General features: G+C 44.4%; 2 protein-coding genes across 4 annotated transcripts; one reads left to right on the top strand and one right to left on the bottom strand.

Moving 5' to 3' along the window:
* Window positions 1-1,593: 1,593 nt before the first annotated feature.
* pik3c2g (phosphatidylinositol-4-phosphate 3-kinase catalytic subunit type 2 gamma) lies at window positions 1,594-10,511 on the top strand. 3 transcript variants are annotated; one of them, XM_028431833.1, is made up of 33 exons: window positions 1,594-1,732; window positions 2,064-2,559; window positions 2,636-2,715; window positions 2,915-3,072; window positions 3,240-3,354; window positions 3,425-3,536; window positions 3,792-3,862; window positions 3,948-4,011; window positions 4,098-4,223; window positions 4,310-4,340; window positions 4,428-4,611; window positions 4,703-4,825; window positions 4,928-5,056; window positions 5,158-5,272; window positions 5,381-5,514; window positions 5,588-5,776; window positions 5,921-6,014; window positions 6,111-6,205; window positions 6,321-6,501; window positions 6,596-6,703; window positions 6,778-6,870; window positions 6,987-7,116; window positions 7,206-7,342; window positions 7,424-7,593; window positions 7,683-7,839; window positions 7,921-8,030; window positions 8,121-8,292; window positions 8,813-8,931; window positions 9,018-9,114; window positions 9,203-9,266; window positions 9,367-9,446; window positions 9,539-9,664; window positions 9,893-10,045. In XM_028431833.1, exons 2-33 carry the CDS (start codon window positions 2,122-2,124, stop codon window positions 10,043-10,045), a joined length of 4,155 nt encoding a protein of 1,384 aa, XP_028287634.1. In that variant the 5' UTR covers window positions 1,594-1,732; window positions 2,064-2,121. The 3 variants fall into 3 exon arrangements, with proteins under 3 accessions (XP_028287634.1, XP_028287632.1, XP_028287633.1); XM_028431831.1 differs by having other exon boundaries at window positions 2,633-2,715; XM_028431832.1 differs by lacking the exon at window positions 1,594-1,732 and having other exon boundaries at window positions 2,122-2,559; window positions 2,633-2,715; window positions 9,893-10,511.
* Window positions 10,512-11,283: 772 nt separating this feature from the next.
* Window positions 11,284-24,395, bottom strand: LOC114452350 (1-phosphatidylinositol 4,5-bisphosphate phosphodiesterase zeta-1-like). The gene is made up of 11 exons (XM_028431623.1): window positions 24,206-24,395; window positions 22,516-22,717; window positions 21,327-21,471; window positions 20,910-21,062; window positions 18,285-18,476; window positions 18,025-18,178; window positions 17,046-17,162; window positions 15,547-15,719; window positions 13,078-13,204; window positions 11,739-11,888; window positions 11,284-11,497 (listed from the first exon to the last, which is right to left on the bottom strand). The coding sequence occupies exons 1-11, from the start codon at window positions 24,393-24,395 to the stop codon at window positions 11,403-11,405; spliced, it is 1,698 nt and encodes a 565-aa protein (XP_028287424.1). The 3' UTR covers window positions 11,284-11,402.
* Between the last annotated feature and the right edge of the window lie 306 nt (window positions 24,396-24,701).

Genomic DNA, 24,701 nt, shown 5'->3' with positions numbered 1-24,701 from the left:
AGTTTGTGCTGCTGACGATGGGTCTGAGGGGGACTCCTTCCTTGTGTATCTTGGGGAGTCCATACAGGCGTGGAGTGGCGTCCCCAGGATACAGTCGAAAGTAGAGCTTGCGGTTGATGATTTGGTCCTTCTCCAGTTTTTGTAGGTAGCTGACTAGTTTCTTCTTGTAGTTTCCGGTGGGGTCCCTCTTCAGTGTCTCATATGTGGCTGTGTCACTGAGGAGATCTGTCACTTTGGAGTGGTAGTCCTGTGTGTTGAGTACCACTGTGCATCTTCTTTTGTCTGCCGATAAGATGGTGATGTCCCGGTCCTTTTGTAGTGCAATCAGGGCCTTCCTTTCATCACTGGAGAGGTTGGATGGCGGTGCTTTAGCAGTGGAGAGTGTGGCTGTGACTTTCAAGCGGAGTTGCTCAGCTTCTGTGTCTGTCAGGTTGTTGTTCTTGATGGCTGACTCTGTGGCTGTGATGAGGTCCACCACTGGAATCTGCTCTGGAGAGATGGCAAAGTTGAGTCCTTTGGCCAACACTTCTTTTTCCGGCTGGCTCAGTTGTCTGTCTGAAAGGTTCTTCACCCATTTGTCCTGGGTGTCCTGCTGTGGCGGTGAGTGGTCTTCCCTCCTCCATGTGTGAAGGTTAGCTGCATTTTTAACAGAGAAAACGGTTTTCAATTTATGGAATTTGCATTTTTGTCGTTCCTTACCCCTGGTGTGCTGTGCCGTCTGGACTTTTTCAGTCAGTTTGATGACTTCATCCATGACTTCGCTGGGTAGGAGGGTGGCAAGCTGTGATCTTGTCTGCTCCGTGGTGACCATGAGAGCGTCTATGGTGAAGTTGATCTGTCTGATCCTTTCGTTGAGGAGTTGGTTCTGGGCTTTCTGCAGGATGGTGTCTGCTCTGTGGCCCTTGACAGTGGATCCGAGACGTAGGCTGTTCGGGGTTAACTTTTCCTGTCTGCATCTCAGGCTGAAGCGTAGGTGGTTCCTGTAGTCTGCCAGTTTCCTAGAGGTCTTTTCATGTTCCCTCACCAATCGTAGGGTGTCCTTCCCAAAGTGATTGGCAACATGTTGATGAAGATTCTCAGTCATCCAGGTCATCATATGTAGAGAAGATTGAAGCAAGGCGTCTGGACTTGTGGAGTTTTCTAGAAGACGTTTCGCTGCTCATCCAAGCAGCTTCATCAGTTCTAACTGTTTGGTGGGGAAACATGGTTTATATGTGGTTACATACCTATGTGGGTGGGTCTGGGTAAAAACTTAAAAACTGAAAAAACAATAGCACTAAATGTTTCCATACTTACCTGTGATGTTCTGGCTGACTGGGCCAGGTGCATCATGCATGCATCACTGTGCTAAATGTCTCGGACGCCACCATTAAAGTAAGTGTGTGGATATTGAAGTGCAAAGAGCACACACACACACGCACACACACACTTACACTTACCTGCATGTTGGAGGACAGTTTGGCCTCAGGATGTAGCTTCTCATCACCTCACCTCATGCACACAGGTAATATTCAGTTTTCACCAGCAGGGGGTAACGTTGTTGCTGTTGTAGGTTGCAGGTGGGAGGGAGGAAGGGGGGAGAAGGGGGGAGAAGGGGGGGGGCAGTAGGAGGAGTGAAGAAGCGTAGATGGAAACCTTTCAGAATGCTGTACAGGTCTAACTTGCTGAGCATGGCTTCATTCAGGAATTTGCGGCACAGGATGACACACAAGCGACACACACAGCTTTGATGGTAAGACTCAAACAATGGTTTTGTTGTTTAGACTTAAAATGTGAACTGCTGGCTGCTACTGTAAGTTAATATTGAAATGTTTATTCACTTCTTTATCAGACTGGATTTTAGTGTGAGAGAGCAGAGTTTTGAGGCACAATCTTAAAGTTAAAGAGGTTATGTGTGTGTCAGACTGTGTGCTGTGTGCTGGTGGAGACTGAGTGGCGCGCTCGGGTGGATTTCCTGTTTGTATTTGAAAGCTTGTTAATGATTACACCAACGTAAAACCTTCAGCCATAAAACAGCTCACACGTCCTCTCCAGATTTCACATGTCTTCTTATTCTACCACAGTTGCTGCCATGCTATGAAAAGGACAGGCGGACCTGACATACAAGCACTTTGAATCCCTATGGATCCTCCTGGCAGTCAGCATGGTACCCTCCAGAGACAAGATGCAGCTGTCACTGACCTCCCCTTGCCTCTGACCGAGGATCTACAGGATATGCAGCTTTACGAGTGCCTTGAGATCTTCCCTGAAACGGATGAAGCACATGTATATGAAAGCACCTTGTCTGGGCTCATACCTCCACCTGAACACCTGCCCAAACCAACAGGTCCTGTGGGGGCTTCTGGAGGGGGAGGAGCTCGAAAGAACATCAGCGGCCATCGCCCTGATATTCTCAAACACAGACTACCTAGTGCAAGTGTGTCTGGCCAACAAGGTCGCCTGCCCCCTCCTCTCCCCCCAAGGAACCGGGGTTCTGCCTGCATCACCAGGAATCATGTTCCCTATGACAAGACTGAGCCCACCCCAAAAATAAATCGTTCCAGGACATTAGTAGATGATGTGAGTAGGCTGAATGCATCTTAGAAACAGACAGTAATGTAATGGTGTGCTTTATTGACCTGTGGCTTCACAGCAGGAACCATGGAGCATCAAACTAATAGACACTCCAGAAGGCAGCACCCAAAGCCTGGCTTCTTTTTCAGCAGCGACGTCCAGGTGAGACAATAAACATTCCATCATAATGCTCACAGCAGCTTCAGTGAAATCCGCTCCAGTATTTATATGTTATGTTTTTTTTTCTATAGTTATATTGTTCTTGTTAGTGGATCCCATACATTTTTCAAGTTGCTACGTATTTGCCATCATAGTTTCACTTTCACGCTGGCAACCTGTTTTTCCTTACTATGTCTGGCAGGCTGATGTCACGGTACAAACACACAGACGATGTTCACAACACAGGTGTAGTGTGGGGTAGAGTGTCACCGATTCACCCAGCCCTGCTGCAGGAGGTGGAGGTGATAGTGGCCGTGGCCACGGAGTGGGACGCTCACCAGCTCCCATTACCCACCATGGGTACTGCACTCTCAGCTACACAGATTTATTGCTACATATTAAGTGACTGCTATAATACAGAGCACTCTGTGGACCATAAAGATGAAGCGTTTGTAATGCCACACCTTCCCTTGTACATGTTGGCAGACGTGTGTGTGTGGACTCTGAACTCTGATCTTTTTCTCCAGTGGACAGGACCGTAAAGAGTCTGATTGATGAGATCTTCCAGCTGCTGGACCTCACTCCCAACCCAAATGCACGTTATGTTTTAAAACTGTGTGACTCTGAGGAGTATCTCAGGAAGTAAGTCACTCACTGTCTTGTCAGTTCTTGTACATGTCAGCTGTACTCCAGCATCTCTTTATCTCTTCAGTGAGGAACTCCTTGGAATGCATGAGACCGTTCAGATGTATTACAAGTCCAAACTTGCGGTGTCAGTCCGACTGCTCCACGTGAACAACCTAAGACACAGTCTGGCCAGAGATGTAAGTCAGATCATTTACTCACATGGACGGCCTGCACCTGTGCCCAGCACTCCTCCAAGCCTGTGTGTTATCAGGGCTATTGTAGCTGTAAAAACCTCCACCCAGATTTCATGACTTCTGTTTACACATAACATCATGGCTGGTGGCAGGCCGCAGGTGTGGCCATAGATTTGTTGTAATAACACAAACATTTTACTGCTATTTAATGATTTTGATTTTTGAAACACTGCAATGATCAATGACTGCTCCTATAAGGCTGAGGACGACAGGACCCCATGTCAGCTGTACCAGCTGCTGCGTCCTGCCTGTGTCTTCAATACCTGCAAGTAAGACAACAACCTGTCATGCATCCCATATCAAACCAACTGCATGGTTCATTTGTCATCTGTGTAATCTTCGCTCCTCTCTCAGGCTGAGCCTGGTGGAGCTGCTTAACAGCTACAACAGAGAGGTGGCAGAGCTGCTGAGAAACAAGGTGAGTGCTGCATTTATCCTCTCAGTGTTGTGTTTGTCCTCAAGCGACTGTCTTAATATTGCTCCTCACTCCCTTCATGTCTGCAGTCTGGCATGAATGTTAATGTGCTCGTGAGCCGCACTCGTACCATCAGTAATCTCCTGTGTGGGCTCTCGTGTCAGGAGCTGGAAGACGCCGTTGGCAGGCTCAATAGAATCAATCCCATCCCTCTGGTAGGACTTCACAGACATCTACACAGACACAGTGTCTCCTGATAAAATGCTACTTTAATCTAACACTGTTTTCTTATCTGTTTTAGTGTCATGATGAAATGCATGAGTGTGAAGCTGGTGAGTACCTAAAATGGCACTGAGTGAAGTGGGCTTGTAAGTGTGGTCTTTTTGTTGTATTTATGTTATTTATTACTTGTGCCGTAGCTGTGGTCATGCTCCACGGGGCGCTCCACAAAGTGCTGCAGATTTTTTTTGACAACTTCCAGTCGGACTTCAGAGGCCAGAAGCAAACGGGCTACCCACAAATCCGTGACGTTGACGAAAACCAGGAAATCTTCCAATTCAATGTTGCTGCTCTCTACAAACTACAACCAATATGGCTGACCACGTAAGTCTGGATTTCTATTATAAACACACAAATTTTGCACATCCCTGATAAGACCTCTGGATTCGCCCTGCTTCCGTCTCATCCTCTGTAGGTATGAGTGCCTTTCCATTTCCTGTGAGCTGACATGTGGAGGGAAAAAAATCTGCGACGCTGCGGTTTCTGAGAATATCAGCACCGCCCTGTCATATGGAAACAAGATCCAGTGTAACCGCATGTGAGGGCCACATCATGGAATTGATCTTTTCTCATTCACATGAGAGCGATGTGTCGTTTTGCTGTTTGAATTGACACATGAATGCATGTTTGTGACTTTTAGGATGGTGTTCCCTGTCACAGTAAATAAGCTGCCGTATGAGTGCATGCTGACTTTTTGCCTGAAGGGCTCCAAGAAAGGGAAAGGCCCGGAGCTTCTAGGCTGGGCTGTGTTACCTCTTTACAGTGACACGTAGGTTACCCACACTTTACACCGCAATATTTGAAATGAGAACTCAATATAAACTGTGACATTTAGTGTGTGAGTGTGTGTATACTGTGTGCTTGTTTTAGGTCTCTTGTAGCAGGAAACATCCTGCTCAGCCTGTCTGCTCTGGCTGAGCTGCCTGTTTCTCCCACCCCAGCCCTGTTTGACAGCCACAGACAAGCCATTGGGGTCATATTGCAGGTGAGTGATGCTGGATAACTGCTGCCCCCTGCTGACAACAGCACAAATGACACCATGTTTTTCTGCTAAATCCTTCACCATCCTTTCTTTCTTTCTTTCTTGCTCTAGCTTGAGTTTCAGGATCAGTTTGAGTGGAAGTATCAGAGGCCCATCGCGCTCCCAGGCTCAGTCTTCTTCTCTCAGCCTTGGGACACACTGCAGAAGAAAATCCTGGATGTTTCTAAGAAGCATTGCCTCTGCTTGTGAGTAAAATGATTCACTCCACAAATCACATAATTACTTGTTACTCGCTTCTGAAATGCTCTCCTTCTCTAGTCTGACAGAAAACGAGAAGGCTTTCCTCTGGTGTAAACGTTACAACAGTGACAAAAGAAGCACTTTCCTACACTTGCTGCTAGGCGGAGCCCCCCAGTGGCAGCCCGAAGACTTGACAGAAATCTATACTATTGTAGAGAGTTGGCCCATCCATCTACCTGAGGAGGCTCTTTTTCTGCTCAGCGACAGGTATCACTGCACAAAAGTCCACACAATGCTTAGAGAATGTTTTGTTGTTGTTTGCATCAGTTTTGCATCTTGGCAAGCGGTAATGAAAAATCTAACAAGACAGTTTAGATGAGAAGTTTTCATGGCTGTTTATTTTTTTTTTAGTTTTCATGATCAAATCGTGCGACGTGCTGCAGTTCAGTATTTTGAACAGATACCAGATGGAGAGCTCGAGATGTTTCTTCCACAGCTGGTCCAGGTTAACAAACCAACACAACCCACCAACACTTCATCTGCACATTACACTTGGTCCTCAGTACTTGACGTGTGGTTGATCAGCCTTCCTGTTCTGCAGGCTCTGAAGAGTGAGTGGAAACTGGACGGACCTCTGGTGACGCTGCTGCTGGAGAGGGCGCTGAAGAACATCAGGATCGCTCAGCAGCTCTACTGGTGAGTCAAAAAATGAAACTGATGGACAACCGTCTGATTCGTTTCCTTCTCTCTTTCATCTGTACCATCATCTCTAAACATAACACTTTTTCTAATGTTTTGAATATCCCGACAGGCTTCTGAAGGATGCCCACAGTGATCCCTACTACCAGAGCTGGTTCAGTAAAATCCAGGCTGCCTTGCGGCACTGCTGCGGCCGAGCACTGAGGCAGGAGCTGGACCAAGAAGCCCGCCTGGTGTACGTGCTGGTACAGGTGGCTGAGAAGGTTCGCACTGCTGACAAGGCTCGACGTAAGGTCTGTAGTCACTCATTAAAAATGCAAAATGCAAAAAAAAAAAAAATGCACTTTTCTTATGTTGTTGTGTTTTGTTGCACGTGTTTCTCTGCAGAGTCTTTTAAACAAAGAAAAATGGATGATTGGTGACTTCTTCAAAGATGGGACTAGCTGCTGCTTACCGCTGGATTCTGCAGTCCGTGTGAAGGCTGTGAACATGGACGTAAGAGCGTCAAACATGCTTATCTACACTCAGCACTGTAACACTTCATATGAGTTGTGTTGTGCTACTTCCAGGCCTGTAAGTTTTACAATTCCAATGCCGCCCCGGTTGGGATCTCATTCGTTTGTGCTGACCCTCTGGCCGCTAACGTGACTGTCATGTGTAAGGTGAGTCATAGTATGGTTCTATTGATCCATGCTGTTCATGTTGCTTTCCAGAGAAAACAAAATAATTCTCACACCAAACACAAAGATGACACGCGGTACATGAATGTGGTGTTCAGACAGGAGATGACCTCCGTCAGGACATGCTGGTGCTTCAGATCGTGCGTATGATGGACAGAGTGTGGCTTCAGGAGGGCCTGGACCTGCAGATGATCACCTACAGGTGTCTTCCTACAGGCAGAGATCAGGGTCAGCTGGATTTGAGTGTGTGTGTGTGTGTATTTTGTCCAATGCGCCCTTAGTTGTCTTTATGTTGATCTGCCTTTACTCTGCGTCAGGTCTGGTAGAGGTGGTGCCTGAGGCTGTGACGCTGGGTAAGATTCACCAGGAGTGGGGTCTGGGCGGGACCCTGCGGGAGGACACACTGGAGAAATGGTTTCACATGTGGAATAAAACAAAGGAGGGCTATGAGAAGGTTAATATCACTACAAAAAAACTCTTATACAGACACTTGTGCAGGTGCACTGTGTAACATTTCTCTGCTGTGTGTACGCAGGCTGTTATGAACTTCATCCACTCATGCGCTGGGTGGTGCGTGGCCACCTTCATTCTGGGGATCTGTGATCGCCACAATGACAACATCATGTTGAAGCACAGCGGACACATGTTCCACATTGATTTCGGCAAGATCATGGGCAACGCACAGAAGTTTGGAAGCTTCAAAAGGCAAGTCAATAAAAGGATTATTCTTTGACAAGTCATACAGAAAGACAGCACATGTAAATGACTTGAACCTTCCCCCCACTCCCTGACAGGGACCGTTCACCCTTCATCTTTACGTCTGAGATGCAGCATTTCATCACAGGCGGGGGGCAGAAGCCTCAGCGCCTGCATCGCTTTGTGGAGCTCTGCTGTGAAGCTTATAACATAATCAGACAGCGCTCTGCACTCATACTCAGTATGTTGGAGCTGGTAAGACTATGACATAATGACACCACCACAGTAATCGTACAATACCTGAGAACTGGAAATATAAAAATTGCAAATGTTCAGATGCTACATGCAGGAATGCCAGAACTGAAGGACTCCAATGATCTGCAGTACGTCCAGAACAACCTCAGACCGCATGACACTGACCTCGAGGCTACCTCCTACTTTACAAAGTACACTTTGCAACACACACATCAGTCTCTGCAATGATGCAGATTTCAGTTTTCTGTCTTGCTTTGACGCTTTGCTTCATATCGCCGTAGGAAGATCAAGGAGAGCATGGACTGTGTTGCAGTCAAGTTCAACTTCCTGACGCACAGCATGGCTCAAGGGAAGAAACAAGAGCCGCTAACCCGAGATGGCTGCATCCCTACTTCCAACACCAACATCCAGGAAGCCGTCATCGAGGAGTTCATTGTCAAGGGAAGAGAAGTGGTGAGGCTGCATGTTGCTCTTTTGTGGTGGTGTCATTCAGAGAACATTGTCCTCGGTGTGCTCTAATTTTGTAACAAAATGTCACTGTGAGATTTTTTTGCCCGATGCACCGCAGAGCTTTGCGTCAGATCCTAATAGCCAGGGGAGCAGATAAAACACCTGGAACCGACAGCTGGTTCACACGTTCCTGCTCTGAGAGGAATATCCCTCAGCACTCTGCTGGCTGTGTGTGTGTGTGTGTTTGCTGTCACTTGCGGCCTCCCAGGCAGCAGCACTGTGTTTGGAGTGTGTCTCCTGAGTGGAGTGAAGAGTGTTACTGCTGTTTGTTGACATTTCACTGCTCTTTGATCAGAGCAGGATTCCCGATGCCTGGTTTAGAGGGAGAATGGAACATATTTCTCGAGACTACTGAGGTTCATCCTGTGTCACAATTAAAGCATCAAGGGACCCGGGGACTTCAGCACTGCTCCCTAGAATATTAGTTGAACCTAACGGAATCATTTGGTGCCATTCTCTGCAGTTCTATAAACTGAAGATAACCATCCATGACGGATTTCTGACCAGCGAGAAGACATTTGGGCAGTTTGAGCTGATCCACAAGCAACTGCAGAAATACTTCATTGAATCAATGCTGCCTCAGTGAGTGACCAACAGATTTTGTGACATCACATGTTTGTTCTTTCACAGTAATAACAATAAATGTCTTCACTCCTCATCCATTAAAGGTTCCCCAGCTGGTACAAGATGTCATTCACACCAAGCAGGAGGATGACTCTGCTGAATAAATACTTGAAGCAGCTTTTTGTGGGGCCGTGCAAAGGAGTGAGTTGTGTCCTGCTGTGCTCCTCCTCATCTCTCGCTGATCTCCTGTCGGGTCTGATTGTAACTGTCTCACTCTGTCAACCTGCAGAATGAGTTTGTGTGCAGCGTGTTTCTGGATGGACCCAGCACCGTCCACAACAACGTGCCAGCAGGTATTAGGAAGATTAAAAAAGCCACCTGAGGGTAATATTGTACATGCAAAATGACACGTGGAAAGCAATGATGTTTATCTACTGTGTTTATCTACTGCAGGGGCGCGTCCACAGATCCAGCTATACATTTCTTATTCTGACTGTAAGCTCTCTGTGTTGGTAAAGCATCTGAAGAACATTGTGAGTTTTCCTTGTTCTTTTTATTGCATCATAGCGTTTAACATGAGGAAAGCATGTACAGTGATGAGTTCTCTGTACTTTGTTTTCAATAGAAGCAGGCAAATGGCTCAAACCCTGACGCCTATGTGGTCACACGTCTGAGACCAGACCCTCAGCAGCGCTCCAAGAGGAAGACAAAAACTGTCCGCAACAATAACAACCCCACCTTCAATGAACTGGTAGGACCTCGATCCTTACTATGATGTAGCACAGTCAAAGAATCCCATCTTATTCAGTTAGATCTTTTAGCCCCTGACCTGTCACCCCACACATTTCAAAGCCTGTTATACAAATCAAATGGATAGAAACTGCACAATCCTCTCAGAGGAAAAAAAAAGGCAAATAATAGTGCAGCAGGTACTCTGAAATGAATGTTTGTTAAATAAACTTCTCCCTCGTGTTCACAGCTGGAGTACAGTCACGTCCCGCTGCTGTATGGGATGGTGCTGGAGGTGACAGTGAAGAGCAAGAAGACTTTCGTGGCTGCGACCAACATTAAACTGGATAAGGAGTTGCTTGACCAGGAGATTTGGTTTCCACTGGGAAACTGTGCAATCTGACCCCAGGGAGCTGCACTGTTTGCCTTCTGCCAGCAGGGGGTGCAAACACACTGGGAAAAAAAAAGACACAATCCATTCAGAGATTCAGACTCTTGAATGGAGACAAATCCACCTGAGGAAAGACACAATGCCCACCATTTATACCTGTTCATCAGATGCAACTTGACCTCACGCCACAGCCAACACTGGCAGTGGATGGGGTGTTTGGATGAAGTTACAAAGATGCAGAAGACTGTTTACTGTGTGTTAACTTATCATTTAACATTATTTTTTAAAATGTTAATCTAATGTAGGACATTTTCTATATTTGTGTATGTTACCCTGGGGATGGATGGAAGGAAATATGATCATACTTGCACTTTTATCGTACTTTCTTTTCTTCTCTCTGTGTATTGTTGAGACTGTTGATGTGACAGATTAAAGGCGAGGCGCTGCAGCACTTGTTTGGAGCTGCCTGCTTGTTACCTGCCCCAGACAGAGTGTGTTTGTCCCCTTCGGGCTGTGTCAACTGGATGTCCTTGACCAGTGGAATTGGAGCTGAGGATGCATGAGGGAAGGGAGAGGGGTGAGGAGAGTGTGTGTGAGCAGGATGACAACGCTGCCTCTCTGCCCTCAAGGGCCGAGTTAACACTCTCCCCCACACTCCATGCTTTTGTCTTATCCATCAGTGGCATTCAAACACAGTTATGCACATGCATGCACAAACACGCATAGGCAGACGATCACATGGCCACACAAATACCCCCTGTACGAACACCCACACATACACATGCTCACTGTTTCTAGGCTAAGGTAGGTCCTCATGTTATCTTAATGCCATCCTCCTCCTGACAGGCCTGCTGACCCGTACTTTCCTCGGCCTCATTCATAGGATTTGGTGATGAAGGAGGATAGAAATAGACTTCCCTGCACTGGATTTGGTTCAATAATGTATACCTCTGTGAATGCTATTTATATTATTCCCTGGCGGCTCTCTTGCAGGGAAGTAGGATTGGAAGCAAATGCTGTGCTGATGTAGTGTTAATGCGCAAGTATCGTGGCATCACACATCAGTTTCAGCTCTGAATATTTATAGAATACAATAATTACATCATAATTGCTCCTTTAGTAATAATGTAATATATTCACTCCAGGGATTTATTCTGTGAAGCAGAGATATGTATTTGTTAGAGTACCTTTTCAGCCCTGCTGGTCTTTTCCTCTGCAGCACACACTTCGAATCTATTTTCTGACTATAAAACACATATTTACATCTGAGAAAAGGAAACGGGTGCTTTTTAGTTTATTTATATTTTTCTATTGTTGTTGCTGCATCCACCACGCTTCTCTATCTGTTGGCGAGGTGTGTGTGTGTGTGTTAGTCTGATATGGATGTGGAATAGACAAAAACGAAGAGGGAAGCTGGATCTAGGCTGCATCCATCTCGGGAACAGAGAGGCACCCAGCGGTAGCCTGGAGGTGGAGAAGGAAGGGAGGCGTGAAAAGAAATGTACGTGTAGATGCTAAATACACAAGCATCACATAGACAGACAGGATCACATTTACATAAAAATGCATCCACAGAGCAGAAGGCAACCTTGAGTAATGCTGATACTGTGAATGTTGGGGAAATACAATGATGGTCAACACTGTCACTTGATATAAATCCCCAATACTCCACCCCCTTTGTCACTCCTTGTGTCTGGTGGCTCACCTTTCTTCAGGCTGGTGAAGGGCAGGGTGTACTGGCCGACAAACTCGCTGCTGAGAAGGCCGGTCTGATCACGCACACAGAAGCGGATGAGGCAGAGCTCCGGGACACCGATGCTGAAGTTTATGGCGGCATCCCAGTGAGGACCCAGAGCTGTAGAGGTAATCAGAACGAAGCGGCTCATTAGACTTTGGGTGCTTCTCTAGATTCTGTAAATATTGATTCATTGTTACAAATGTCTCATTTTAAAAAAGCTTGAATAAATGCAAGTATACACATTTGCAGCTTGTTTCTACTGCACCCCTATGGCCAAAGCGTGTTTGCCAAAGATCCGTTTATTCCCATACATAAGTTAAAAAAAAACGCTCGTCTTCAGACAACAGCTGGAAAATGTCTGCAAATATTTATCTGTCTATCTATCTGTCTATCTAACAGGCTGCATTACCATCAATACAGTAAACAAACAACATGACAATATTACCTTCCTAGTTCTTATCTTAATCCACGGTAATCTGCATACAGTTAGTAATGTTATCATGGAATGATGCTGTGATTATTGTGCCTGAGTAAACCCTCTGTGTCCTGTTGGACTCCTCTTTTTCCTCCTCCTGTGTCTCTTCTCACAAAACAGGTTCATGTAAATGTCACCGTGTGCAGGAACTAGCTACATGTTTCATACAAGTAGTGCATGACGGACTTCTCTTCAGAGGAACTGCACTTCTCTTCAGAGGAACTGCACTTCTCTGTTTTTTTTAAGAAACTCAGCACATTTTTTCTCTAGAAGCCAAAACAGCAGCTAGCTAGGAAATCCACATAAAACCATGAAATACTGCTGTCAGACTGAATAAACTTCCCTACAGCCCGGTTTACGTGGTTTAATGTTTCCTTGAAGAGTCATATTACTCTACAGTACGTAGTGTTCTCAGATGCCATTTGAGCGTCTACACAAAAACAGAGGTGGACATGTTTTGGATGGATCGTTGAAAACCTTTGTACAGATGTTGATACAGGCATTTTGTGCTTCTGGATTGATGGGCCCAGATGTAGAGTTAGTGTAGAACATAATCAGACTAAGCCCGTTGTTTGGGTTTCTATGGATGTCGATGCTTTTTTCCTCTATCTCTTTCACACTATGTACTCATCATGTGTCAAGTGTCATGGTGACAAACATGAGGAAGAACAAGTATGGGAAAGAAAAAATGAAAGTAAAATGCCTTCAGCTGACTCTCACTAATGCCGACGTCTGACAAAACACATTCTAGGCTGATAAAAATGAAGCAAAATCTGACCAGAGCCGAAGCAGTCATACGATGTTCTGACGCGACACTGTCGCTGCACTTACAATTGTTTTTGATGACACGTGTGCTTTTTCTGCAGGAGTCAGATGGCATCCCGTGAATCTCCACTCTGACGAAGGGATCCAGAGCTTTGCCAGTCCTGGAGATAGGCAGGTTGGAGCCACAGATTACCTAGAGATAGACATGTGTGTAAACAGCTAACAGTGGAGAACAGAGGAAAGGAAAACTATAGAGAGACGGTGTAATTACACTGGGGAAAAGCAGGCCTATCTGCAGTCCTCTCACACTGAGCCTCGCCTTCCCTGCCCTGATCAAAGACAAACCTGCATGTACTTATCACGACATGCCCCGCTTGGCACTGATGGAGCTTTACAGTGTCCGGCCTAAAATTACAGTCTCTTTCTTTTCCCTAAAGTTATGCAGCAGAGTGATCTGCTGTCACAGTAGTCCCTTCCTGTGAGTGCACAGATAGCAGTGCGGAGTCATTCCATCATTACACAAAAAAAAAAACAAGCAGATCAATGTTTATCGTTGACACTTTTATGCTAAACAGACTCGTGGAAGCCCAAGGGGAAATATTGTTTTCCTGTGCAGATAATTTAATGTTGAAAGATTGAAAGTTACAGCACTGAATGCAACACATGAGTCTCATTCACTGAGTCGAGAGCTGACTGAAGATTGCGGATTTTCCCCAAAGTGATCAAATAACATGGAGTGATGATGTGAATAAATAAAGGCAGGACTTTTCCCTCTGGGTACCAAAAACACAAGATTATATTTATATTCATGCATTGTGCTGTGAATATGTGCATATTCTTTTTAACTCTGCGCCTCCTTGTAAACTGTCAAGTGATCAAGGATTATTTTCCTTATCAGATCTATAACAGAGGCAACAATTATAGCAGCAATTTTAAATAAACTAGAATAACACTGTACTCAGTGCACAGGCACGCTCCAATTGAAAGGACTCCACAAGTCAACTTCTATGGAATATTGCACAGTATAGAGGGAGTATAGCGGGTAAACAAACAGGGACTTTAACCTTAAGCTTCAGATTAAAAGTCTGATTCTATTTTACTGAGCTATCCAGGCTCTAAAGCCTCCAATACACTGTGCGATTTTGGGGAAGTCTGTGTTTAACACCAACTCACACACGTGCGATGTCAAGTCAAAGCTCACGATGTATGTGCTCACACTGTACGGTGCAATGGTCGGCTGCGACGTCACTGCTCACACTACATGCGACTTCAGGTGCTCAGGTGATCACATTGAACCGGAAATTAAACATGTCTAACCCGGAGCTGTTGCTGTTTCAAAGGAAAAAAAAATCTAAGTCAGTCACAATCTGTGCTGCGTGTTGCTGCCTCAGCTCATCAAATATAGCCTCCATTAATTCTGTCCAATGCCGCATGGCGCCGCCATTTTTGTTATCATCTGAAACAATTTCGTGTAGGTGCATTGACGGCGACCGTGTTAGGCAAGCGCATGCGCAGTGGGGGGGGGGGGGGAGGGAAACACAGACTTCGGGCCATATCTCTGCTTAAACTGTGCGATACTCTCACGAGGGCCGACAAAAATATCAAACATGTCAGAAATTCAACCGATCAGTCGGTCGCCGTTCGTGCGACGTTAATCGCCTCTTGTGACCTCCAGTACACTGCCCGATTAGCCGTACGACTCAAAATTCGGGTCAAAATCGGACCAAAAAACGCACAGTGTGCGCCCGGCTTAAGTAAGAAACAGCCCAAGGTCTAACAGAATCAAATTCAGGAAACAGACAGTTGCAGGTATTCAGTCAATAATATTGGACACATAACATTAACATTTTTAGAAGCATTGAATAGACTGCAGGTTCTTCTTGAAAACCTCAGAGTATGTCCTCAAAGATTGGTGCTACTATTTATGTATGTAGTTATAAAGTGATGTGAGCCCCGGAGAAATCAAAGCTTTCATCAGTTTGCAACCAGCCACCAAGAAACAGGGCAGGGAGGTCCCTTAACAGAGCCACCGTGTCAAATGTTACTTACTACGGATGACAATGGATTTTTTTTTTGTGGTCCTTCATTTGGTTGGAGATAAATTAAAGTGGAAGGACTACCCACACATACAGTACTGCAGTCCTCACGGATGTTCTCAACATCTTTTGTGATACTGTAAGTGCTGCTATAAATGTCCCTCAAGATGCTTAAAATAATGAAAAAAAGGATGATTTATTAATTGGACCCTGAGTCTAATTGCATTAGATCACTCCAGTCTCTCCTTCCCATTTACTTTCTGAGGGAGATAATCTAATTAAACAGACACTTGGGGAGTTTTACATCATTGTTGGTTCACAGCATCCGGCAGGGAAACGTTTATCTGGAGGCAAAGAGTAAGAGGAGCTATGCCACACAATGCCCTAGATTGTGAGCCACAGACACACATACGCCCACAGACAGTCCTGTAACATTACACCTTAATCTATAAATCCACCATGAGTGGATTATTCAGCGTTCAGTGCTTCGCATCAGTACCTTGAGCAGCAGGTTTGTGGGTTTGAGGCTGCTCTGGCTGCGGCCACGATCAAAGCTCCTTTGACTGGACATGAGGACTGGCGGCTTCAGGATGTATCCACAGCCCCCGTTGTCTTGGAAACGGCCATCATTAAGGTCCATAGACAAGCCCAGAGATTGGAAATTGAGAGCCACTGCAAAAAAAAACACCATAGGACAATGTTACAAAACAAAGAGCCACAAAAGAACAAAAGTGATAGAGAGCCTAAAGCTTGTTAAAATAAAAGAGCAGCATGAGATGATCCCTGTATACCTTCCATCTCTTTTTCTCATTCTGCAAGGGAACGTTAAATTAAACAGTGAGTTGAAATGTTTCTGCAACGATGGCGTGCGTTGCATCAGGGAGGCATTCAAAATCACCAACTGTGCAATGACTGCCTGGGTAGCTGCTTTTTCTGCAGTACAAAAAACTCTGTCTTCAGTATCATCAGGGACGACACATTTGAGTCGATCGCCACATAAAGACATAAGCAGACCCTGCCAATAGAACTGAATGATGTCTCTCTCTCTGGCTGGACAGAATGTGTCTGTGTGACAGGGGCCCAGTGGACGTTCTCCTCGTCTGCAAAGTGATCCATCTCAGCTGCCGCTATGTTCCGCAGTGTCCCGTCACTGTGAGAAGTACAGATCACCATGTGCACAGCTGCCACTGCAGCACGTAGACAGTCTGCTCAGCAATCAGCGGGGCTCCGTGTAAGAGTCAGCGGCTGGCTGACTGGAGACGGCTGAAGAGGATGTGTAAAGACAGACGGAGTGACAGGAACACTGGCCAAGATGGTGTCAGACAGATCAGGGCTGTGACTAGATCCTCACTGGTAAATCATACCATATCGGTAGGAGTCACACCATTAAACTCAGGCTTGACTCTAAACAAGTGACCCAGTCAGAGCTGTAGTTTAAAGAGTAAAACAGCGTTCACAAATCGATTTGGAAAAGGTGTGATAAGGGCCGGGGTGGGGTGGGGGGGGGGGACTGGCTGCAGGGAAAACTCAGATGAGCTGGTCTGGCTGTGGACTGGAATAAAATGTTCTTTTCACTGTTGACAGGACACTTGCTGAGGTTGTTCCCTTTGAAGTGTGACACTCTTGAGTTCTCTCTGTATCAATACCATGTAATGGGGGTCCAGCGGTTGAACTTGACACTGTGGACGCTGTTAAAAGGTATTTTCATGCTTTTGATTGTGTCCAAAGGAGAAGCACAGGTGTCAGAAAGAAGTGTCATGAACCTTTTTTAAAGACTTATGCCTAATTAATACATCACATGCTATTGATATATCCTGGAATTACTCCTACATACTGCTGCTTGCATTAAAACACATATGAAACCCAGCATTTGCTAAGTAATAAAATAAAAAGAGTGTGTGCATGAAAACACACTCCTGCCTCCTGTGTATACTCGGTGAATGCGCCATGCTGACTCCTGTCTCCTGTTTTAAATAGGTCTGTGCTCCTCAGACTCACCAAGTTGTGAGCCCACATTCCAGAACTCTTGAGGGTTGTAGTTGGAGGAAGATGTTCTGGAGCCTGCTGGATAAATCCTGCTGAGGAACCTCTGGTTGTGTTGAACAAAATCTGGACCTGAGGGGGTCAAACATACCACAGTTCATGCACATTTTTAATTCACCTTACTCACAGTAGGTGTGATATAAGTTGACGCTTAATGTGTCTTTGTAATGTTAGCCTGACACCTGGAATGGTTTGTTACACAGGACTCCAGGAAGCAGATCGGAAAGGACAAACCCTTTAGAAGAATATTTGTCAGGTGATCAGATCCATTGGCACCCTGTAAGACCCAGAACCCTGCAAAATGGTGATCTCACAAACCCTCGGACAAACCAGCAGCTTTGTTTGTTTGCTCATGAATTGGAAAAATACATTTTTTCTGATTAGATTTGCATGTGTAATGATTTTCAGATTAAAGATCTTCAGCATGTGTGTTATCACTACCACAGCTGCATAGTCTTTCTTGAACTGCCAGCTCATAATGATGTAGCTGTGTGTCTGGAAAGTGTCATTCCCCCTCAGTAGGAAAAGATTTCATTTCTCTACATCACTCCGTTTCTACATTATGCTGCAGCACAGCAGCGTGATGACACTTTAACTGATTATCCACTGATTCAAACCTCTGTGGGCTCTTTTCAGTTCCACGGCAGTGAAAGTACTAGAAACAGTACTGCGCTCATGCTCTTGTGTGTTATTCTGTGAAAAGGCGCTCCCTGATATTGTATGTGTCATGTTCAATCTGCTTCTGCTGGGGTTTATGGCTGTGGATCTAATTGCATTTCTTATCCAGAGAGCACAGGGGACTCGGCGTGATGATCACTTATGTGAATCTGTTGGACTGTTTATAGCAAAATGCTATTAAGGATTAATAATACGCCGCCTCCTTATAACATTCATCTTTTGTCTCAGTATTTCAGATCAATGCGGTGCGGTTTACCTGAGGCTTTAGCTAGCTTACGAGCCTTCTTCTCTGCCATTGAGGTGTTCTCCCAGGAGTTTTGATTGTCCTTGGAGTGACTGAAGCTGACGAACTTGACAGACCTTGTGTATATGACCAGGTCAGACAGAGCCTTGGCCACCTTCACCTTCTTCTACACGTTAAATTAAGAAAAACAAAGACATGATAACTGGCAGATTTAGCATTTTATCTATGCCTATCTCTGCTAAGATTCATTTGGCTGAATAACCCTGACTTACTTTCTTCTGTGACTCTGCCTTTCTGGGAGACCAGAACTTTAATTTAGGTGGAGGATCCTCGTCCTCTTCCTCATCCTCTTCCTCCTCCTCCTCCTCGCCCTCATCTGCACTGTCCTCTGTACCTGCTTCCTCTTCTGTCTTTGCCTTTTGTGTTATCTTTTTATTCTTGATGAGTATCTTATACATCAGGTCCTAGCACATTCAACACAGATGGCAATTATTATTATTATTATTAAACTGTCCCTGCATCCTCAAACTTAGGACACTAACATCAACTAGAAAAGGGCATTTCCTGAAGAAAATGCATTGATAGCCGCAGTTGAAGCATTGCTCTGAATGCTGATGTGAAGGATTGCTCTGAATTGCTGGAGAATCTGAGCAATTCAAAGCTTTGTATGCCTCTGTGTGTCAGCCTGTCACCATGGTAACAGCAGAGGAGACCTCAAAAACCACTCCACATTTGAGAGCCTGGCATGCAGAAACGATTCTGAATTAGAAAATTCTGAATACAAGTTTGATAGAGCAGCATCTAATGAGCGTTTCAAGACTAAGATGGAGTCTGCAGCTTGAAATTTGTAGGAGGAGATACATTTGGCAGATGACACCGAAATTGCTTAATATTTGAAAAACTATAATTTTTTGATAAGAAACTTGAAGTTGACCCGGAATGTCCTCTGTGAGATGAACATTTTGATAGTTGAATGGCTGAAATCGGTCAATGTATGCTGAAGATATGCTGCGCCAAAATACGTACAGAAGAATAAGAAAGAAGAAGAAGAAAGAGGGTGAAGAACAAGAGTTTGGTTGCCTAGCAACGGCAATCAAACTAATAAGCTCTTTTTGCACAAACCCCCCCATGCTACACTCGTCACAAAGATGCTATTCTTCAAATGAGTAGCAATATGCTAAAAGCAAAAACACATTATGGTCTGGAGGGCAGCTCCCTGGTAAGCCACGCGACAGGCAGTCTGTGTCACGCTCTGTATGCACAGGTGAAATATGCAAAATAATTACAGATATGCCAACATTAACAACCTGTGAGAGACTAAATTACACAGTCTGCAGAGCGAAAATAGAGGCTTTGCTTGTGTTGATGGAATTTAGGAGGCTACGTGGTTCTTGAGGAGTTTTCTTCATGCTGTAATTTTGCAGTAAAAAATAGAATAAAGCAGCATAATGACATGCTAATTTACTATAGCTTATTCTAATCCTACAATAACACTGGTTAATTGAAAATGACTTCCATCTTTCTTGCAGCTTTGACAACTTGGTAAACAGTTTTAAAACCTTTGATCGATTTGGTCAGAGAGTAGCGTGAGTAATGAGCACATTTTTTAATCAGACAGAAACTGGTGTGTAAAGCTGCATGAATTTAAAAGCTGTGAGGTCTGGAGATCAAACAGACATTCCTCCATCACCACTAGACCTGTAGGTTGGAGCATTGTCTTGTCAGCTTCCCACTCCCAGGCTGCTTGATTTTCTACTGTAGCTGTCAGAAGTGATGTAGCAGACCCCCTGTAATCATGTGACCATGTCTCAGACAGGCACCGCCTTTTTGCCCCATCCCTGAAAATGGAGGCTGTGGACCTCACTGATGTGGCTTTCTCGAAAAGGGAACTCTGGGTATTTCCACAGTTTTTTGTCAGTGGTGAGACTTTTGTCTCATTTGTTTCTGGGAGCATGTCGTCGTATGTTGCTCATGCACCCTCTTCGGGTAAAGAAACCTTGACTGACTGAGGAAGCAGACGGCTGCACAAAGGTTGAGGTTGTTCACTTTTTTCTTACAGTGCTGACTTTCATTTCCCCAAAAACAAACGCCACAAAAGTTGCTCAGGACTTTTTCCATAATCACTCAATGAGCAGCAACCTGTAAAACGAAGCTCCTTCCCTCTTAGGCCATAAACTTATCAACCAGCCCTAGTTGCAAGGGTTAACAGTGAAGTAAGAACATGAATGCTGAGGCTTCTATGTAAGCCCCCCCCTTCCCGAGTCATAAAGATAACAAATGATATGGGGAGTATGCACTCTACGGATGAAACACAGCTCATTTTATGCAGTAAATCCTAAAGCAGTAGAAGTCAGAGGCAGCAAAGAGACTTAAGGCGAGACAGCATCCGCACGCAGAGAAAAAAAAACCCTCAGCCTCCTCATCATATTCAATAGACTGGAGTGACTGTGTCAGTGGCTTTCGGGCTGGTCGCTTCATAATGATGTGACAGAAGCTTTCAGAGCAAAACTCAAACAGGGTAATCTAGATGAACTATCAGCTCGAGTGCCACAACATGCTTCAAGTGATGGACACTTCTCAGCACCAAGCACATCACATTGGATTTTGTGACGCACTGAGAGATTAAAGAGGCCTGCGAAATCCAGACATCCGTTTTGCCAGTATGTGCTGATGTGGGAGAGGGATGGAGGAAGGCTCGGAAGGAGACTAATGAGGCCCTCTGTGTCGACATAAAGGTCTCATTTTCTCTTTGTTTTCTTTTTCCGTGGCAGCCGATGAGGATTTATACACACTAACACCATCATCGCTCAGCCTGCACCGGCGATTTAAATATTAAACACACATTCTTCCGCTCATTTACAGCTCACACAGACAAACGCACTTCTTTTGAGTCTTACATTTGGACTGGGGAGATCTCCTGTGGTGTGATGATCCAAAGGAGCTTTCAGCAGTTTGTCCCCCAGGATAGAGTCAAGGTAGTCGGCCATGACGTTCTGTTGCTGCTTGCAGCAATGGTTTTCCAAAGACAGAATCACTGGATAAGCAGAAACCTGTAAAAATAATAAATAATAATCATTTTCAACAATTAGCATCTCTCTCTGTACGTCTGTAGGGCCCTGTAATATTCACACACTTCACAGAGAATGCCCTAAAAAATCAAAGAGTGTTTGCAAGGATAGCATGTCTACCACAGAGGGTATTAATTAGACTAAATGTAGCTCAGCAGGGCACCGACAGACACAAGAGGACCTGATGCCCGGAGCATCTCAAAAGAACAGGGAAATACTCATCATGTATACAAACGATACTGTTACCTCAAAGGCATGCTGCTCCACGGTGGCGATGACGTCCTTAAAAAGTATCTTGGTGGTGAGGGTGTAGCCGTGGTAAACTACAGGCTCCATATCTGCTCCGTCCCAGCAGTCAATCTCCAGACAGCGACAGCCTTTCCTCAGAGCGCTGTCAGCCGCGTAAACACACACAGATATATATATATACACACACACGCTGTGGTTGTGGTGAGCCAATAAACATAACATAGTGAAAAAATTAGAAGGCCGAGCTGTTTCCTCGTGATAACCATTCTAATACCTATGACCAATTAAAGCAATACACAATAACATCCTCTCTATATACACTGTATATATATATATTTCTTCACTCAGTCCCATTTCCATCACTTTCTTTTATGTATCTGAGAAGTATGCGTCTTCTTGCCTGCATTGGTTGGACAAAAAACGAAACCACTGTCAGAGAGCGGAGGGGCAAATTGCATGGATGTGATATATGTTCCTGTTTAACTCTCATTCTGCTTTTCTCCATGTTTATTGCCGCTTTAAATGCAAATTGTGGCATCAGCATCTGTGCATTTGTAAAATTATGTCCAACTTTGTGCATTAGTACATTAGTACAGTTGCTGTTATTGTGAGTAAAGTGTGAGTCAGAGACATTTAATAGAATATTTAGGCTCCTGTGAATCCTGTTTTACTTCACTCTGCCACCTGTACCACCCCTCCTCTGCTCCTGCTACTTTGTTTTCCTCTTGAGATCATTGTTTCATTATCTCAAGTCAAGCAGAGCTTCCAGGCCAGCCTGGTGGAGAGGAGCTCTCTCCACCAGGCAGCCAGGGCATTCAGCACTTTCCCTGGAACCATAAATACTGCACTTCTGCTGCCATCAGCCTCTTTTGTAATCACCTCCATTGTCCCATAAAGGGACCACAGCAATCGCTGTGTGTCTGCCTCAGCACATGTGTGGGTCAATGAAACCAAAAGGGGTAGACTGTATCCACGTAACACACAGGTCTAGAGAGAGACGATGATGTTGTTGTACTGTAACGTTATAGATCAGGATCTCAGTCCATTTTAATGTTGCATTTGTTTTGTCTTATAAATAAAAACAATAGTATGTTATCTGTGCGACATTTTTTTTGCTGCACCTTCTCTGGCAGTGTTTGTTTAAAGTGCTGCTTCGACCTGTAATGTGTGTGCTGTGCTTCCCTACCGAGCATAGGCATCCAGGTGACTCTTTCCTACCAGCTGGTCTCCAGTCAGGTAGGTGTTGTGCGACGAGGAGATGAAGTAACTGGTGAGAGGCTGGCTCATGTCTTGGTACACTGATGTGTGGGCCTGGTTGAACACACAGCAGTCTTTGGACTCCATGTACCTGAGGAAGCCTTCAAATGTCATAGACCTGCTTTCTTTGGCTGAAAGAGGAAGAGGAAGGAGCAGACTGAGCGCCGAGGTTTGGCAAAAAAATCTCATTTAAATCCAGCTAATAATAATTAACCCTCATGCACTGTTCGGGACATTTTTGTCCTTTGAGAGAAATTTTTCAGTTTTTTTTTTGGCCATAACTTTGTCAACATGTGAACAAATTGAGTCATTTTTGCTCAACAAGCTTAATTTTACATAAATTTTGTTAATATGATTTAAAAATTTTTCATAGGTCAACAGTACACTGTGGGCAAATTTTACCCCCTTATGTGTTGTTCGGGACAAAAACGTCCTCTAACTTTAATGGTTTTAAAAATATATCAGATAAATATTTTTTTTAAGTTTTTTTGCATAGACCTTTTAATTAACTTCAGTTCTAATCAAAAGTAGTGAAAAAATCATTTTCCCCCAGGATTTTAACCCTTTAATCACCAATTTTATAAGGGGTGGTGCTGAAAATTGGAAAAAAAACATACAGTTTTACAGTCTTGGTCATGTCAAACATCAGTAAAAAATTGACTTTATGGCATTATTAGTTTTTGCACAGCACTGGATTTTCATTTTTTCTCCCATTTTGTCCCATAGACTTACATTATAACCACATTTTTTGACTGCACAGCCATGGCACTACATGCATTCTTGATTGTTGCTGGTTTACCCTGTTGGTAGGAGGTAACATTTGTGATTTTTACAGTTAACAACTTAATGACCATATTAAAATCCTGGGGGAAAATGATTTTTCACTACTGTTGATTAGAACTGAAGTTAATTAAAAGGTCTATGCAAAAAAAATTCAAAAAAATATTTATCTGATATATTTTTAAAACCGTTAAAGTAAGGGGACGTTTTTGTCCCGAACAACACATAAGGGTAGTGTTTTGCGAACAGTCCATGAGGGTTAACTCACTCACAAATAATCAAGTACACAGACTGTCTCATGATTTATGTCATTAGTCTTTTCTTTCTTTTCGTTACACGCCACATATTCCTGATGCAAAATGATGACGTCCATTGGGTTACCTTAAAGCTGGCTGCATTACAGAGGCAGCGCTATGATGTGATGGAACATGTATAACATGTGTTTGCTGAGAGAAAACTACAGTTTAATTATAGCAGAGATGTGAAAAAAGAAAAAAAAAACAGAAATGCTCCTCTGAACATTCTCCTGCACAGAGAGAGTCTTCTGTGTATTTATGGCACAGATTTTGTATCATTGTTTTTCGCTGCTTTGTTGTTTGTGACGATGCAAATCAGCCCCTGCTACACTGGGCTTTTGACAACATCTGGTCTACAGGTCTTTCGTTTTCCTTCGGGGCTTACAGCAAATCACTTTGTCAGCCAGGCACCACTGGAGCTCAGCCTTCAATGTATCTTACAACTAAATTAGCATCATTATGTGACAAATCCTGAGTTCATTGTTACCCATACTAATAAGGAACCAGCAGCCTGATGTAAGTACACAACTCTCCTTTGCTCACCTGTCTCTTCAATCTCATATCTGTCAATCAAGCTCTCAGCCGTCTCTATGTCTGCCGTTAGCTCCATCTGCCCCTTGTGGAGGAACCTTAGGAGGTCACAGGCATGCAAAGTTGCCTGACCTGAGGTGTAGGATCGGTACAGATGCTGGATTTCGGCTCTCCTGGAGGCGAGGGGCTTACTTCTCTCCATCCTGTCCCCGCAGTTTCTAGCTATCCATCATAACAGTGTTAAAGAAAGAAAGTGTTAAATTTAGGCCCGTTTGAGGCTTCGGAATATTCTTTATGTTGTCATCTTGCAGATATTTTAAACACTGGTGTGTTTCAAAGACACACCACATCACTTGCTCTCTAAAAATATACAGGAAATGGTGAGAAGAAATGTCAACCCTGAGTTGTTTCTCAGCCTTTACCTGAGCTCACTGTTAAAACACTGCTTTTTTTTTCAAACTCAGCATGAGAGAGAATAAAAGAAGAAGTCAGGGTGTTTGCTCTAGAC

The sequence above is a fragment of the Parambassis ranga genome, chromosome 19, assembly GCF_900634625.1.
Source record: "Parambassis ranga chromosome 19, fParRan2.1, whole genome shotgun sequence".
In the NCBI taxonomy this organism is placed as follows: domain Eukaryota; kingdom Metazoa; phylum Chordata; class Actinopteri; family Ambassidae; genus Parambassis; species Parambassis ranga.
The sequence above is the reverse complement of the archived record's forward strand: the minus strand, read 5'-3'. Positions and strand labels throughout refer to the sequence as shown.

Coding starts and splice junctions, on each gene's coding strand:
- pik3c2g (XM_028431832.1), top strand. CDS start 2,122: ATGGATCCTCCTGGCAGTCAGCATGGTACCCTCCAGAGACAAGATGCA. Junction 4,012..4,097: donor CAGAGCTGCTGAGAAACAAG/GTGAGTGCTGCA, acceptor TCATGTCTGCAG/TCTGGCATGAATGTTAATGT. Junction 5,057..5,157: donor TTACCTCTTTACAGTGACAC/GTAGGTTACCCA, acceptor TGCTTGTTTTAG/GTCTCTTGTAGCAGGAAACA.
- LOC114452350 (XM_028431623.1), bottom strand. CDS start 24,395: ATGGAGAGAAGTAAGCCCCTCGCCTCCAGGAGAGCCGAAATCCAGCAT. Junction 11,889..13,077: donor ACGTGTCATCAAAAACAATT/GTAAGTGCAGCG, acceptor TTACCTCTACAG/CTCTGGGTCCTCACTGGGAT. Junction 11,498..11,738: donor CTTCACCAGCCTGAAGAAAG/GTGAGCCACCAG, acceptor CTCCACCTCCAG/GCTACCGCTGGGTGCCTCTC.